Here is a 13185-nt window from a genome sequence, read left to right as displayed (position 1 = left end):
TGGCCTTGAACTCAGACATCTGCCTGTCTCTGCCTCCCAGAGTGCTGGGATTACAGGCATGAGCCACCACCGCCCGGCTCTTGCTAACTTTTGATACTATTAGGTTTGTACATTTAGTCATTCTAATGGGTACATCACTATGGTATCTATTACTTAAGGTTGATTTTACTTTTTAGAAAATGATTTATTTTTATTTCACGTGCATTGGTGTTTTGCCTGTATGTGTATCTGTGTGGGGGTACTGGATCCCAAGGAACTGAAGTTACAGTTGTGAGCTGCCATGTGGGTCCTGGAAATTGAACCCAGGTATTCTGGAAGACCAGTCAGTGCTTTCCTAATTACGATGATGAAAACTTTGCCATAACTAAAGCTAACCTATAAAAGAAGGAGTTTGTTTAGGTTTATAATTTCAGTCCACAATGGCAGAGAGGGCGTGGCAGTCTATGCATAGTAGCAAGGGCAGGAAGCTTAGCGTTCACATCTCAAACCTACACAGGAATCAGAGAGTGAATTGGAAGTGGGGTAAAGCTATAAATACTCAATGCCAGTCCCCTGTGACATGCTTTCTCCAGCAGGGCTCCATGTCTTACAGGTTCCTTAGCCTCCCCAAACAGTGCTACCGAACAGGTACCAATTGTTCAAATATCCACCACTACTGGGAACAGTTCTCATTTAAACTACTACAGTGTGTGTATGTGTGTGTGTGTATGTGTGTGTGTGTGTGTTTATGTATATGTCTGTGCATGTGTTGATGTGCACACGGGTGCAGTTACCCCCAAAAGAGGGCATCAGATCCCTCTGAATCTGAAGTTACAGGTATTTGAGAATGGCCTGTCCTAGATGCTAGGAACTCAGCAAGAACGACCAGCTCTTAACCGTTGTTAACCTACTCTCCACCCCTAACTTTGCTTTCTAAAGAAACACTATTACTTGAGTGAATTCCACAGCCCTCCTCCTGTCTCCTGGCCCTTCCCTCCTGCTTCTCTCAGAATCAGATCCATCTGGTCCTTGGCTGTCACAGACCATCAGCTGCTACGAGCCAACTCCTTACTCTACCCTTTATCCCACAAGTGTTTATTCTTTTCTTATTTATGTATTTCACTAGGAGCCAAGCTCTTTCTGATGTCCAGCATGTCTGGTCTGTCCAGCACCCTCCTTCCCCTTTGGACTCGCTTTCGTAACACTTCACTATGTGTTCAGTTCAAAGCTGGGAATCCTCTCAGCAACTTTCCTGTTTTATGGATTTCTCAACGTGCACAGCCAGAGTGGGTGTGAGGTCAGCATATCATGTGAGAGGCAAACTGGTCCAAAGATGTGTCACACTGAGCTGCACGGAGACCAAAAGATGTGGACACATCACCGTGTGGTCCCCAGTGTGCTATCATCTGACATCCATGCCAAAGACACCCGGTGGAGTGACTTGCCTCTTGAGCAATAAGTACTCAGTAAATTCTCACACAGAAAGCTCACGAAGCTCCCAGTGCCCACTTTTGCTCCCATAGAGTGTCCTCTCTAAGAGACCTTGAGCTGCCCACACTGGTCACTGGAGCACATTCATAGTACCCACTGTAGCCGTGAATTGCCTCAGCAGTTGTCAGTCTTTCCTCTCAGCCAAGATCAATGACCCCTTCCCCGTGCAATGCGTTAGAGTCTGGTACCTTCAAGAGAGGAGATTTTGGAAAGGAATATCCCGACATGAACTGAGTCAAAGCAGCTCAGCCAGAATCGTTACTGTGGTCTTGCAGCTTGGCCCAAGTTAGGAAATGCTTATGAAACATTAAAGCCCACAATGGGCACTAGAGAGCTGTGAGGATGGAGACAACTCTAACTATTCTCTTTATCAGTTATGTGTGCATGGGGCTTGTGTGTCTAGAAAACAGTTTCACAGCAGTCTTTCCGACCCGTAGGTCTTATATGCTTTCTAGTCCCGCTTCTGAAATGGTCCCAGAGACTTTTCAGGAAGGAAGTATGATATAGACATCTTATTAAGGGCCGAGGTATCCACAGTTCTCTGTGGTTTGACTAGCTGTGGGGCTCTATATTAAGTGCCATCTACTACAAAAAGAATATTGGATCTGACATTGAACCATTTCTCTCTGCACCTTGTTTTCCCCTAACTTGAATGGAATGTCTGGCAAGGAGGAGTTTGGCAACCTCCTAGACAGGTGGATTCATTCTCTTCTCTATTTCTAAGGAGATTCCAAATGTCAAGGGAAGTCTGCCTAGGATGACACAGGAGCTATGGGATGTAGGGGCCATACCAAACCTGGGACAGGAAGATGTGTACATCACAACTCCTCTGTGAATTTCAAATCAATTTCTTGGAGACTTAACCTGTTTATTTGTAAAATGCCTTCTGTGTGTGATTCATACAAGGATCAAGTCAAATTACAATTATTAACACTCAGCCCTGGGGAACCAGGCATGGTGGCACATGCTATTAGTCCTGGCACGCAGGAGGCAGAGACAGGCAGATCCCTCTGAGTTCAAAGCCAACCTGGTCTACAGATTGAGTTCCAGGATAGCTACAGAGAAACCCTGTTAAGAAAAACCAAAAAATATAAAAAGTTGAATAATTTAAAAAATTAAAAAAAAAAAACAAATACTAAGATGCACAGAACTATCCATAATAAGTCATGCCTGTAATCTCAGAACTTGGTAGGTATAGACAGCAGGATCAGGTGATCAAGATTAGCCTCTCCTATAGAAGCTTGTCTAGAAAATGAAAATGAAAACGAAAAGTTTCCAATTAACCCTAGTAATATCCTGATACCCAAACTAGAAAAAAAATAGTATATAAAAGCAACTGCAGACCCATATAATTAGGAATAGATGTGCAAAAATCATTAACAAGATATTAGTAAACAGGACCCAGCTATATATGCCTAGAAAGAGTTATATACAATGACCAAGTGGCAAGTACCCCAGGGAAGCCTCCATATTTGAAAGATATTTGAAAGACCTTTCAATGTAATTCACCATTGTTCTAGTTTACTCTTTGTTGCTGTGATAAACCAAAGCAACCTGGGGAAGAAAGGTTTGTATGACTTATATGCCCTGGTTACAGGCGTCACTGAGGCTAGTTTTGTTGTGTCTGGGCTGTGGTGAAGCATTATGACAGAGTATATGAAAGGTCACCTCTTGGAGATCAGGAAGCAGGGGCAGGTTCGGGCACACAGATGCTACTCTTAAAGACACATCCTCGTACTCCATGGTACTGATATACCACAGTTTATTTAACCATTTCCCTATTGTAGGACATTTGTTTGTTTCTGTATTTTATCCTCTGTTTGGAAGTTCCTATTACCTATCAATAATGTCTTTAAGTTATAAGCACCTATGGATTAATCCACTGATGAATCAGGTCCCTCATGATCTGCCCACTTTCCAAAGCCCCACTGCTGAACTCTGCTTGCACAGGGGGACCAAGGTTTTAGTATCCAAAGACTTCATATCCAAACCGCAAAAGGAGCTTAGAGGAACAATTTTGAGCGTACTGAAGAAAAGACAACCTCTAACGGCTGTAGCTGCAGATACAGGATTCAATGTCTATTACATTGTTGAAATGAGTAGTAGTTGCAAGAATGTAGGACCGGCAGGAGGAAAGATGTGATTACAGTTCTAGGGAGTTCTTTGTATAATGAACCTGGCTTTGTTTGCATTGTTTTTTTTTTTAAAGACTATTTTATTTTAAATTATGCATATGTTGGGGAGGGGTTGTGTGTGTGTGAGTATAGGTGTTCACAGAGGGCAGAGACAACCAATCCCCTGGAGCTGAAGATACAGGTGTCTGTTAAGGCCTGCCCCCCACCCCCCTCCAGCATAGCTCCAGTCATTTTGTTCCATGCCTACTAGCTATTTCATATTGTTACTGTAACAGGCCTGCCAGTCATTGACTTAGAAAAAATATCTTGACTCAGAGCAGGGTCATGCTGACCACATACTCTGATATTTTCTGTATGCTATGAGGTTTGTTAGTCTTAAGAAATTCCACAACTATAAGCTTTATGTAGGACCCATCAAGTTAAAGGTCAATATAAACTGCTATGTCTAAAATGGCTTGAGCCAGGGCTGACCACTGGGCAGCACTTCCAGCACCTGCTTATGAACTCATTGTGGTTTTTGTGGTTTTAGTCTTTATAAGCTGGCCCCAAGAAATATTCAGAGCACAGCTTTAAGTTGTTGCCCTCATCAATCTGTCCTGGGGTGTGCATTCAATAAACCATCCCTGTTTGTGGGGTGACTCCTGGACCCCAACATGAGCCACTTGACATGATGGAGGCTAAGAATCAGACTTGGGTCAGACCCTGTTCTGAGTCAAGTGGGATGTAAGAACAGTACACTCTTTGTTTATAAAGATTTGTTTATTTATTTTATGTTTATGAGTACACTATTTCTGTCTTCAGACACACCAGAAGAGGACATTGGATCCCATGACAGATGGTTGTGAGCCACCATGTGGTTGCTGGGAATTGAACTCAGGACCTCTGGAAGAGTAGTCAGTACTCTTAACCACTGAGCTACCTACCTCTCCAGACTCAACAGTGCAGTGTTAACCACTAAGCTGTCTCACCAACACCATGAACAGTTCTTGTTCTTAATTGTGGCGGTTGTCTAAATCCATACAAGCGGTAAAGGGGCATATGCTTGAAGGCCACAGGAATGGGATGTCTGTCTTATCCTTGCATCTTCCTACAGATTAGGAATTATTTCAAAACAAACAATAAATTTAAGGCTCATAGTAAACCTACCAGATGTTACACTTTTAGGAGAGTACTGAGCAAATCGAGGCAAATAGCCAACAAGCTGGCTCCATTTGGTTACTTCTGGAACTTTCTTTTTTTGTTGTTTTTTAATTTTTAATTTTTTTTTTAGTGCTGTTTGGATTCCAACATTTAGAGCTATGATGGGGCAGCACTGTGCTTCTCAAATTTCCATGTGCACATCTTGAATCAGGCTCCTCCTATGTAGCCCCTTCTGGAAATGCTCACACAGTGGGAGAGCAACCGAGGCGCCAACGGCTCTCTTGAGCACAGAACTCCTGAGGGTCCCCACTTTCACAACTAGTTAGTTCTCCAAACCTCACCTCCCAACACCAAGACAGTGGAGATTAGGAATCAGAGTGAGAATTTTGGAAAGGGATTTGGCTCACAGCGGTCCCATCCTGTGGACCTATATATAATACAGTAGCCCTTGGCCAGGTTTGTTAGGATTAGATTCTGACTCTAGGCTGTGTGGAGTTGGGCTCACAGTTGAAGTGACAATGAGGTGCTGGGGACAGGCTTGTCCAGGTCCAAGGTCAGCTCCTGCCATTATGTAAAACATTGTAAACAAACATTGCTCTTTTGTTCCTCTGAATGTAAATGCTCTGTTACTTTTGATGTTTACCAACATTGCTTATCGCCCCAGTCACTGAGTTAGCTGCCTCCCCCTCGAGCCCCCTCGAGCCCCCTCGCTTCCGACGCTCCATGTCCCCCACCTTCCCTCCCGCCTTCTCCTGCAGCCGCCTTCCGGAGGCTGTTTCCACCTGTTTCTACCAAGGAAAAGGAATCGTATCCTATGTCAGCTATCCAGAACCTCCACTCTCTCCACCCCTTTACTGATGCAAGAAAGGGTGATGGCCTGCTTCCTGCTGGCACAGAGGAGGACATCCATATGAGAATTCAACAGAGAAACGGCAGGAAGTGTTGGTATTCTGTCTAAGCTCCACCCTACACTTACCTGGCAACAGCCAGGTATGACCCGCCCCATAGACCTGGCCCACTATAAAAGGGTCTCACCTCTCTGCCCCTTGGGCTCTCCTCCCCTTCCCCTCTCTCCACGTGGTCATGGCCGGCCTCCACTACTCTCTCTCTCTCTCTTTCTCTCTTTCTGTATACACACACACAGATATACTCATGCACACACACAATAAATGAATGGAAAAATATTGTTTATCTTAATATCTCTCTCCCCCTCCCTCCCTCCCTCCCTCCTCTCTCTCTCTCTCTCTCCCCCCCCACCTCACTAACCCCAACCCCTCTCTCTCTCTGCCTCACTAATTCCCAACCTCTACCTTGAATAAACTCAATTCTATACCATGCCTGTGTGTGTGTGGTCCCTCAGGGGGAAGAGGTGCTTGGGCAAGGGCCCGCCTGGGCACCCCCTTCCCCCACACCGCCATGCCACACTCCCTTAACCCCCATTCTCTCTCTTTAAGCCCCCTTCATTGGTGCATTGGCCTTTCAGGAAGACCCTGACAACTGTCCAAGAGATCGCTGATGATGACGATGAAAAGAAACTAGTGAAGGCGTTTAAGAAGAAATCTGCCTGCAATGGGACTGTAAGTGAGCATTCAGAATATGGAGAAGAAATTCAGCTCCAGGGTGACCAGCGCAAGAACACGTGCCGGTTCCTGATGGAGATCGGACTGGCTAAGGACGATCATCTGACGGCTCATGGGTTTTCAGTGCTTGTGGCTCTCTGAAGCTTCAGTGAGGATTTCCTTGCAGTGAGTAGAATTTCCCTTCTGTCCCTTGTCACAAGTTTAAAAACCGCGCAACTTGCATAATAACTATTGGGCTTTGCTTTTAACTTGGACCAATGTAACTCCTTCATGCATTAAACTGAAAAGAGCAACATACACACACACACACACACACACACACACACACACACACACAAACATATTATTTATCTGCTGAGGAGATGGCTCAGCAGGTAAAGGTGTTTGCTGCCAAGCCTGATGACCTGAATTTGTTCCCAGGACCCACATGATGGAAGAAGAGAATCAGTCCTCAAAAGTTATCCTCTGAGCTGGGCACGCCTTTGGTCCCAGCGCTTAGGAGGCAGAGGCAGATGGATCTCTGTAGCTGGAAGCCATCCCGGTCCATACAGTGAATTCCAGAACAGCTAGGACTACATAGCAAGGCACTATCTTGATTTAAAAATAAAAATAAGGTTGTTCTCTAATCTGTACACACACATACACACACACACAGAGATATACTCATGCACACACATAATAAATAAATGGAAAATATTGTTTATCTTAATAGTTAAGTATGAGTGACCCTTAGTCCCAACTAGTTTAGTATGTATAACAAGCTCCCAAGGAGACCAAAATCACTGGCCTACAGCTACACACTTGTGGTGTGTGTGTGTATGTGTGTATGGTTGAGCAGACTGGCCTCTGTAAGGTTCAGATACCCCAACACATGTAACACACACACACATACACACACACACACACACAAAGCTGTCCACTTTCTTCTACTCTCCCAGTACATTACATAACAAGGGCCTTTCTGGGCCTTGGTAGGAAGCCAGCCCATTGGCAAAGATGTAGCTAGGGCCCTGGAATTTAATTTCATGCCAGGCTTCCCTAAATGCATTCTATTTTCATCCATATACCCCAGGGAAGGAGCCAAATGGCTCTAAAGTTTACACTCTGGTCTGATGGCTCTCCTGCTCTTACGGAGGAAGAGACACGACTCAGCGTCCATTGGCCTTCCTGTCCCCAGGACCTGAAGACCCACCGAGCCCCTGGCTTATTCCAGGCCCCTGGACGCAGCTCTGTCATGACAGCTGTCACTAGGCTGACCAGAGGACAAACAGCACAGGTGATCTGTCTAGTTTTAAACCTCAAGGCAGATCTGCCTGCTGGCTTCTCAGGGGACCTGGCTGACATTTATAATGTGCTCTCCTGTTCCAGGCAGGGGGTCATGGAGAGGAACACTGCATTCGGGGCATCCATACTAACTCAACTTTCCCTTTTGGGTTGCAATCAGAAATGACCCCAGCTTGTGTTCACGGCTGGAGCTGTCTGGGCTTTCCTTGTTTGTGAAATTGCACAGAGGCTGTGTGGACTTGTAAACTTTCTAAACGGCAGACAGATCAAAAATTGGGTAATAAAGGAAGGACTGGTGCTATGAGTCCCTCCAGGCAGGGTTATTTCTGTTTAGGGATCATGAAGAAATAACTCTTAAAGGAGCCATTCCTGTGACCTTCCAAACTGAACCTTGTGTATTCTCCAGCAAAATGAGATGAGACCTCACTCTGCCCGAGGCTCTGTGCCAGCCGCTGTGAGGAAGCCGAAGAAACACCATGTGATCGCCATCTCCGAGGAGTTTGAAGGTTTGGATGAATAATCCACAATGATAATTGCAGAAGACGCAGGTTACTGAAGTGACTGAGGCCTTCGTGGGGAGTCATCCCTGTGGATGGGGTACGGAGGCCAATGAAGCCTCCTGAGACGACATGACCTCGGGCAGGGACCTGACAGCAGAGAGGTTAAACGGAGCTGGAGAGATGGCTCAGTGGTTAAATGTACTTTATGCAGTCCCCATGTCAGATAGCTGTCAACTGCCTGTAACTCAAGCTCCGGGGAATCTGGTGCCCTCCTCTGGCCTCTGTATTTGCATACACATGCATGCATGTGTGCAAACACACACGCACACACACACACACACACAAGTGGTAAGTCTTTATAAAAAAAAAAGAAACTTTAAAATAATGACCAGAAAGGAAAAAAAGAGAATGATGTGACTGTTAGTCACTGTCACTCCCGGGGTGTCTCGCCCTCTCTCATATCACTTGGGGTATCTTTTATTTTTATTTCTATTTTTTTGGATTTGGGTTTTTGGAGACAGGGTTTCTCTGTATAGCCCTGGCTGTCCTGGAACTCACTCTGTAGACCAGGCTGGCCTCGAACTCAGAAATCCGCCTGCCTCTGCCTCCCAGAGTGCTGAGATTATAGGCGTGTGCCACCACCGCTCAACAAAGATTTATTTATTTTATGTAAATACATTAGACACACCAGAAGAGGGCGTCAGATCTCATCACAGATGGTTGTGAGCCACCATGTGGTTGCTGGGATTTGAACTTAGGACCTTCGGAAGAACAGTCAGTGTTCTTAACCACTGAGCCATCTCTTCAGCATACTTGGGGTGTCTTGACAGTTGTTTATCATTTGGACAGCCTGGAGAAGCAGGGGGCTGACAGATCACGTTCTCCCAGCAGATGAACTAGATGTTCATACCGGACAGGCCCTCCCTCACAAACTTATCCATCCCGATAAGTTCCAAGTGACATTGCCACTCAAATCTGAAATAACCCCTGGGCAGGGCAGGGGTCTAGGGACACACAGTTGACTGGGAACACGCTGTCTAGCATATAAAAGGTCCGAGGTTCATTCCAAGCTGGTTATGGGTGTAAGCTTCCCAGGGAGGCATTGGCTTCACTCTTCCTCTCCTGGCTCGTCACAGACAGCTGCTTGTCATCAAGTTCGATGCACAAGCACAGCTCTTGATGCCTACTCTGTGGCCTTCAGCATCACTATAGACACAGTAATGGAATATTGAGCCCCTGAAGGAAAAGGCTTTTGTTGTCGTTGTTGTTGTTTTGTTTGGTTTTGCTTTAGACCCAGGTCCTTGAGCATGCCAGACAAGAGCTCTGTGACTGCACTATACCTTGCCACCCGCCCCCCCCCCCCAGTCCTCTTTTTACTTTTTATTTGACATAGGATCTCACTGAGTGGCCCCAGTCTGATTGTGATGTAACTCTGTAGTCCAGGTAGGGCTTGTGCTTGCAGTTCTCCTGCCTTGGCCTCCTGAGTGTGGGGGATTACAGGCATGCGTTACCCTGCACAGCTGAACGGGTTCTTGATCTTATTTCTTTGCCTCAGGAAGGCAGAGGATTTTGGAAGCTAGTTTTCCGAGGGCACAGTGGGATACCCAGATCGCGTATTGTTTTCTCTTGCTAGTCTCTGCAGCCAGCGTGGAGCCATGGGGGTGGTGCAGGCATTTCTGGATGGAGATGACTACCGGGCTCAGGTGCCTGGTTAGCGGGCAGCCTGCAGGAAGTACTCTGTGATCTGAAGACAGAACCTTTCTCCAGTCATTTCTGCCTCCCTCCAACTCCCCGCCCAACACATGCAACTCAGGCTGTCCAAACTCACGAGAGAGAATAAGAAATGCTTCCAGAAGCCTCCGCTGCTTAGATGTGGTCGACTTCCCTCTTCGTGTTTATTCGTTGGCATCGGCAGCTGTTCTCCGCAGCCCTGTGCTGACTCTGGGGTAACACAGAGGGCACTGCAGTCCCCTGGCTGCTGCTAACCTTTGTTTGCTCCACTGACTCTAGCCGAGGAGCTGAGCCCTTTGTCGGCACAGCTGGGAAATGATTTAGGACTCTCACTTCCAGAGTTGTCATTTTCCACAGACCCCCAAGGAGAGAACTCCTCACAGGTCCCCAGCCTACAGGAGCCATCCTAGAAGTCTGGCCCCATTTTAAACGGTTCCCGGAGGCCACTCCCCCGAAACCCTTTTGGGCCAGTCAGGCCACAGTGTGAGGCCCTGTAGCAAACACACATACACACAAATATTAAAATAGAAGAAATGAATAAACCAACAAACAAATAAAGAAACCTGGCACTTAGCTGGAAATCAATCACTTGATGAATTAATTTGGGGGCAGGGTCTCTCTGTCGGTCTGGCTAGTCTCAAACTCACGATTCTCCTGCCTCAGCCTCCTGAGTGTTGGGATTACAGGTGATTATCACCATACCCAGCCTTAAAATTTATCATTTCAAAAAAGACTTAAAAATGTTTTTTCTTCAGAGGTTGAAAGCTAAATGTGTACATATGTGTATATATATGTGTTTCTTTACATAAATATATATGTGTGCATATGTGTCATATATAGCACAAACTAAATACAAACACAAAAATAGGGCAAAATGTAAAAGGTTCTCTTTTCAGTGAAACCTCAAGACGTGTAAGAGAATTACTTTAGAATCCCACAGACTATAATAAACATAGTTTGGTGAGTGGCTTGGTGCAGGAGACAGAATACAAGGTGAGGGGACTGAAGAAGGAAGGCACGTGATACAGAAAAGCCACCGGGGTTCCACATTAGGAGCGAAGGCCACATCCTTTGCTGGAATCAGGTGCTGACACACACACACACATATCACACACATCATACATACACATATGTCACACACACACACACACTAATAATAAAAAAGTTTTTTAAAGAATGTTACTGGGAAAACAACATTCCCTTCATTGATTTATTACTTGCATGAATATTTCCTCTACTTACCCAGGTAGAACTGTCTTCCCTCTCAGGAGCTCCTTCTAGAGTGACCAATAAGAAACTGACCAGGACAGCTGGGCAGTTTCTTGATTTTCACACTAAAAGCCCCATGTTCCAGGAGAGTTTTTGTTTTGTTTGTTTTGTTTTGTTTTGTTTTGTTTTCGAGACAGGGTTTCTCTGTCTAGCCCTGGCTATCCTGGACCTCACTCTGTAGACCAGGCTGGCCTTGAACTCAGAAATTCGCCTGCCTTTGCCTCCCAGAGCGCTGGGATTACAGGCGTGCGTCACCACTGCCTGGCCTCCAGGAGAGTTTTATTTCCAACAAATGGAATGGTCAACCACCAACATATGGTAAGTGGAATAATAGTCCTCTAAGAACATGCACTAGGAACCTATGACTTTGCTGATGTCACTTAAAGATCTTGAGATGAGGAAAGGTCCTGTTTTTAATCTGGGTGAACCCCGTGTAATTTTCAAGGGCTGGGGGGCAGGGAAGGATCTGAGGAAAGTGACAGTTGATGCTCCACAAGGCTAAAGGCTGATGTACACTGAGGGGCCAAAGATGAAGAATGCAGATAGGTTCTGGACTCTAAAAGAAACAGATTCTGCCCCAGGGCTTCCCAGAACGAACACACCTTGATTTTAAGATTTTGTGCACTGCAGGACCCCAAAAAATGCCGGGCATGTGACACAGAACAGCTAAAGAATTTACCAAGAGCTACAAGATGAGAAATCTGTGCCGTAAGCAAGCACATTTCTGTCTATCTATCTATCTATCTATCTATCTATCTATCTATCTATCTATCTATCTATCTATCTATCTATTTCCAGAGACAGGTTTCACTGGCGGCCCTGGAACCTGCTCTGTAGATCAGGCTGGCCTCAGGTTTCAATGTGTAGCCCTGGTGGTCCTGGAACTTGCTCTGTAGATCAGGCTGGCCTCAAACTCACAGAGATCCACCTGCTTCTGTTTGTCTAGTGTTGGGACTAAAGGTGTGTGCAGCCACCATCTGGCATTACTCTTGGCAACTTATAATAACAACAGTAGGACTCGAACACGTTCAGTTGGTTACCCCCTCTCTCCCCAGATCAGAGTGTCCTGTGACCAATGAACCAGCTATCTCTGTGCTCAGCACAGAACAAGTATTAACCACAGCAGTTGTGGAGAAAGGAAGTCAGCTCACAGGAAGTGTACCATGTGTGGGATCTTGCAAGGACACAAAGAACACAATTTTAGGATCATTCCATTGTTATTTTTATGTTCCTCTGGGGCGGGGGAGGAAGAAAAGAAGACAACCAGAACTAAAACTTCAAGGTAACTGAGCAAAACCAAAAAAAAAACCTTTGCAATTCTTTCAGAGTAACTGCCTCCTGCAGGTGCACATAATCATTAATAGACATGGGTTCAAATCCTGCTTGGGCATTACTAACTAGGTAACCATGGGTAACCCTCCAGCTACTCTGACTGGCACACATCTCTAAGCTGGAAATCATATATGGGACTTGGTGGAGGTTGTGAAATTTTTTCTTCTTGTTTTCTGAGGCAGGGTTTGTCTTTGCAGCCCTGGCTGTCCTGGAATTCACTCGAAAGACCAGGCTGGCCTCAAACTTACAGAGATCCACCTGTTTCTGACTCCCCAGTGCTGGGATTAAAGGTGTATGCTACCACTGCCCAGTTTGAGGGTTTTGATGTTAATAGAAAGAGCTCAGCAGGTGCTGGGGTACTGGGGCTCAGCAGGTGCTGGGGTACTGGGGCTCAGCAGGTGCTGGGGTACTGGGACTCAGCAGGTGCTGGTGTACTGGGACTCAGCAGGTGTTGGGGTACTGGGGCTCAGCAGGTGCTGGGGTACTGGGGCTCAGCAGGTGCTGGGGTACTGGGACTCAGCAGGTGCTGGGGTACTGGGACTCAGCAGGTGCTGGAGTACTGGGACTCAGCAGGTGCTGGGGTGCTGGGACTCAGCAGGTGCTGGGGTACTGGGGCTCAGTTGGATAGTGCTTACCTGGCATTGCAGGGCTCTGCCTGAGTGTAGTCTTAGCACTGCGTGCCAAAGCCAACCCAAACCCTTTAACGGTGTGCCAGCCCTCAGAGGATGTTGTCCCTATCTTTAG

The 13185-nt window shown here is 46.1% G+C and overlaps 2 protein-coding genes across 2 annotated transcripts in view; one reads left to right on the top strand and one right to left on the bottom strand.

The window, feature by feature from the left end:
* Positions 1 to 13185, bottom strand: part of Nmnat2 (nicotinamide nucleotide adenylyltransferase 2) — a 165114-nt gene that overhangs the window by 41746 nt on the left and 110183 nt on the right. The gene's annotated exons all lie outside the window — the stretch shown is intronic.
* On the top strand, positions 5560 to 8129 carry LOC127697719 (eukaryotic translation initiation factor 1-like). The gene is made up of 3 exons (XM_052201026.1): positions 5560 to 5684; positions 6229 to 6448; positions 8016 to 8129. The coding sequence occupies exons 1-3, from the start codon at positions 5560 to 5562 to the stop codon at positions 8127 to 8129; spliced, it is 459 nt and encodes a 152-aa protein (XP_052056986.1).

Source organism: Apodemus sylvaticus, chromosome 12 (genome assembly GCF_947179515.1).
Source record: "Apodemus sylvaticus chromosome 12, mApoSyl1.1, whole genome shotgun sequence".
Lineage (NCBI taxonomy): Eukaryota > Metazoa > Chordata > Mammalia > Rodentia > Muridae > Apodemus > Apodemus sylvaticus.
This window is presented reverse-complemented; position numbering and strand designations above follow the sequence as displayed.

Bases quoted from the DNA above. Each gene is read 5' to 3' on its own strand.
- LOC127697719 (XM_052201026.1), top strand. From the start codon at position 5,560: ATGTCAGCTATCCAGAACCTCCACTCTCTCCACCCCTTTACTGATGCA. The intron at 5,685-6,228 runs GTGTTGGTATTC...TTGGCCTTTCAG, and splicing joins CAACAGAGAAACGGCAGGAA to GAAGACCCTGACAACTGTCC. The intron at 6,449-8,015 runs GTGCTTGTGGCT...TGTATTCTCCAG, and splicing joins TGACGGCTCATGGGTTTTCA to CAAAATGAGATGAGACCTCA.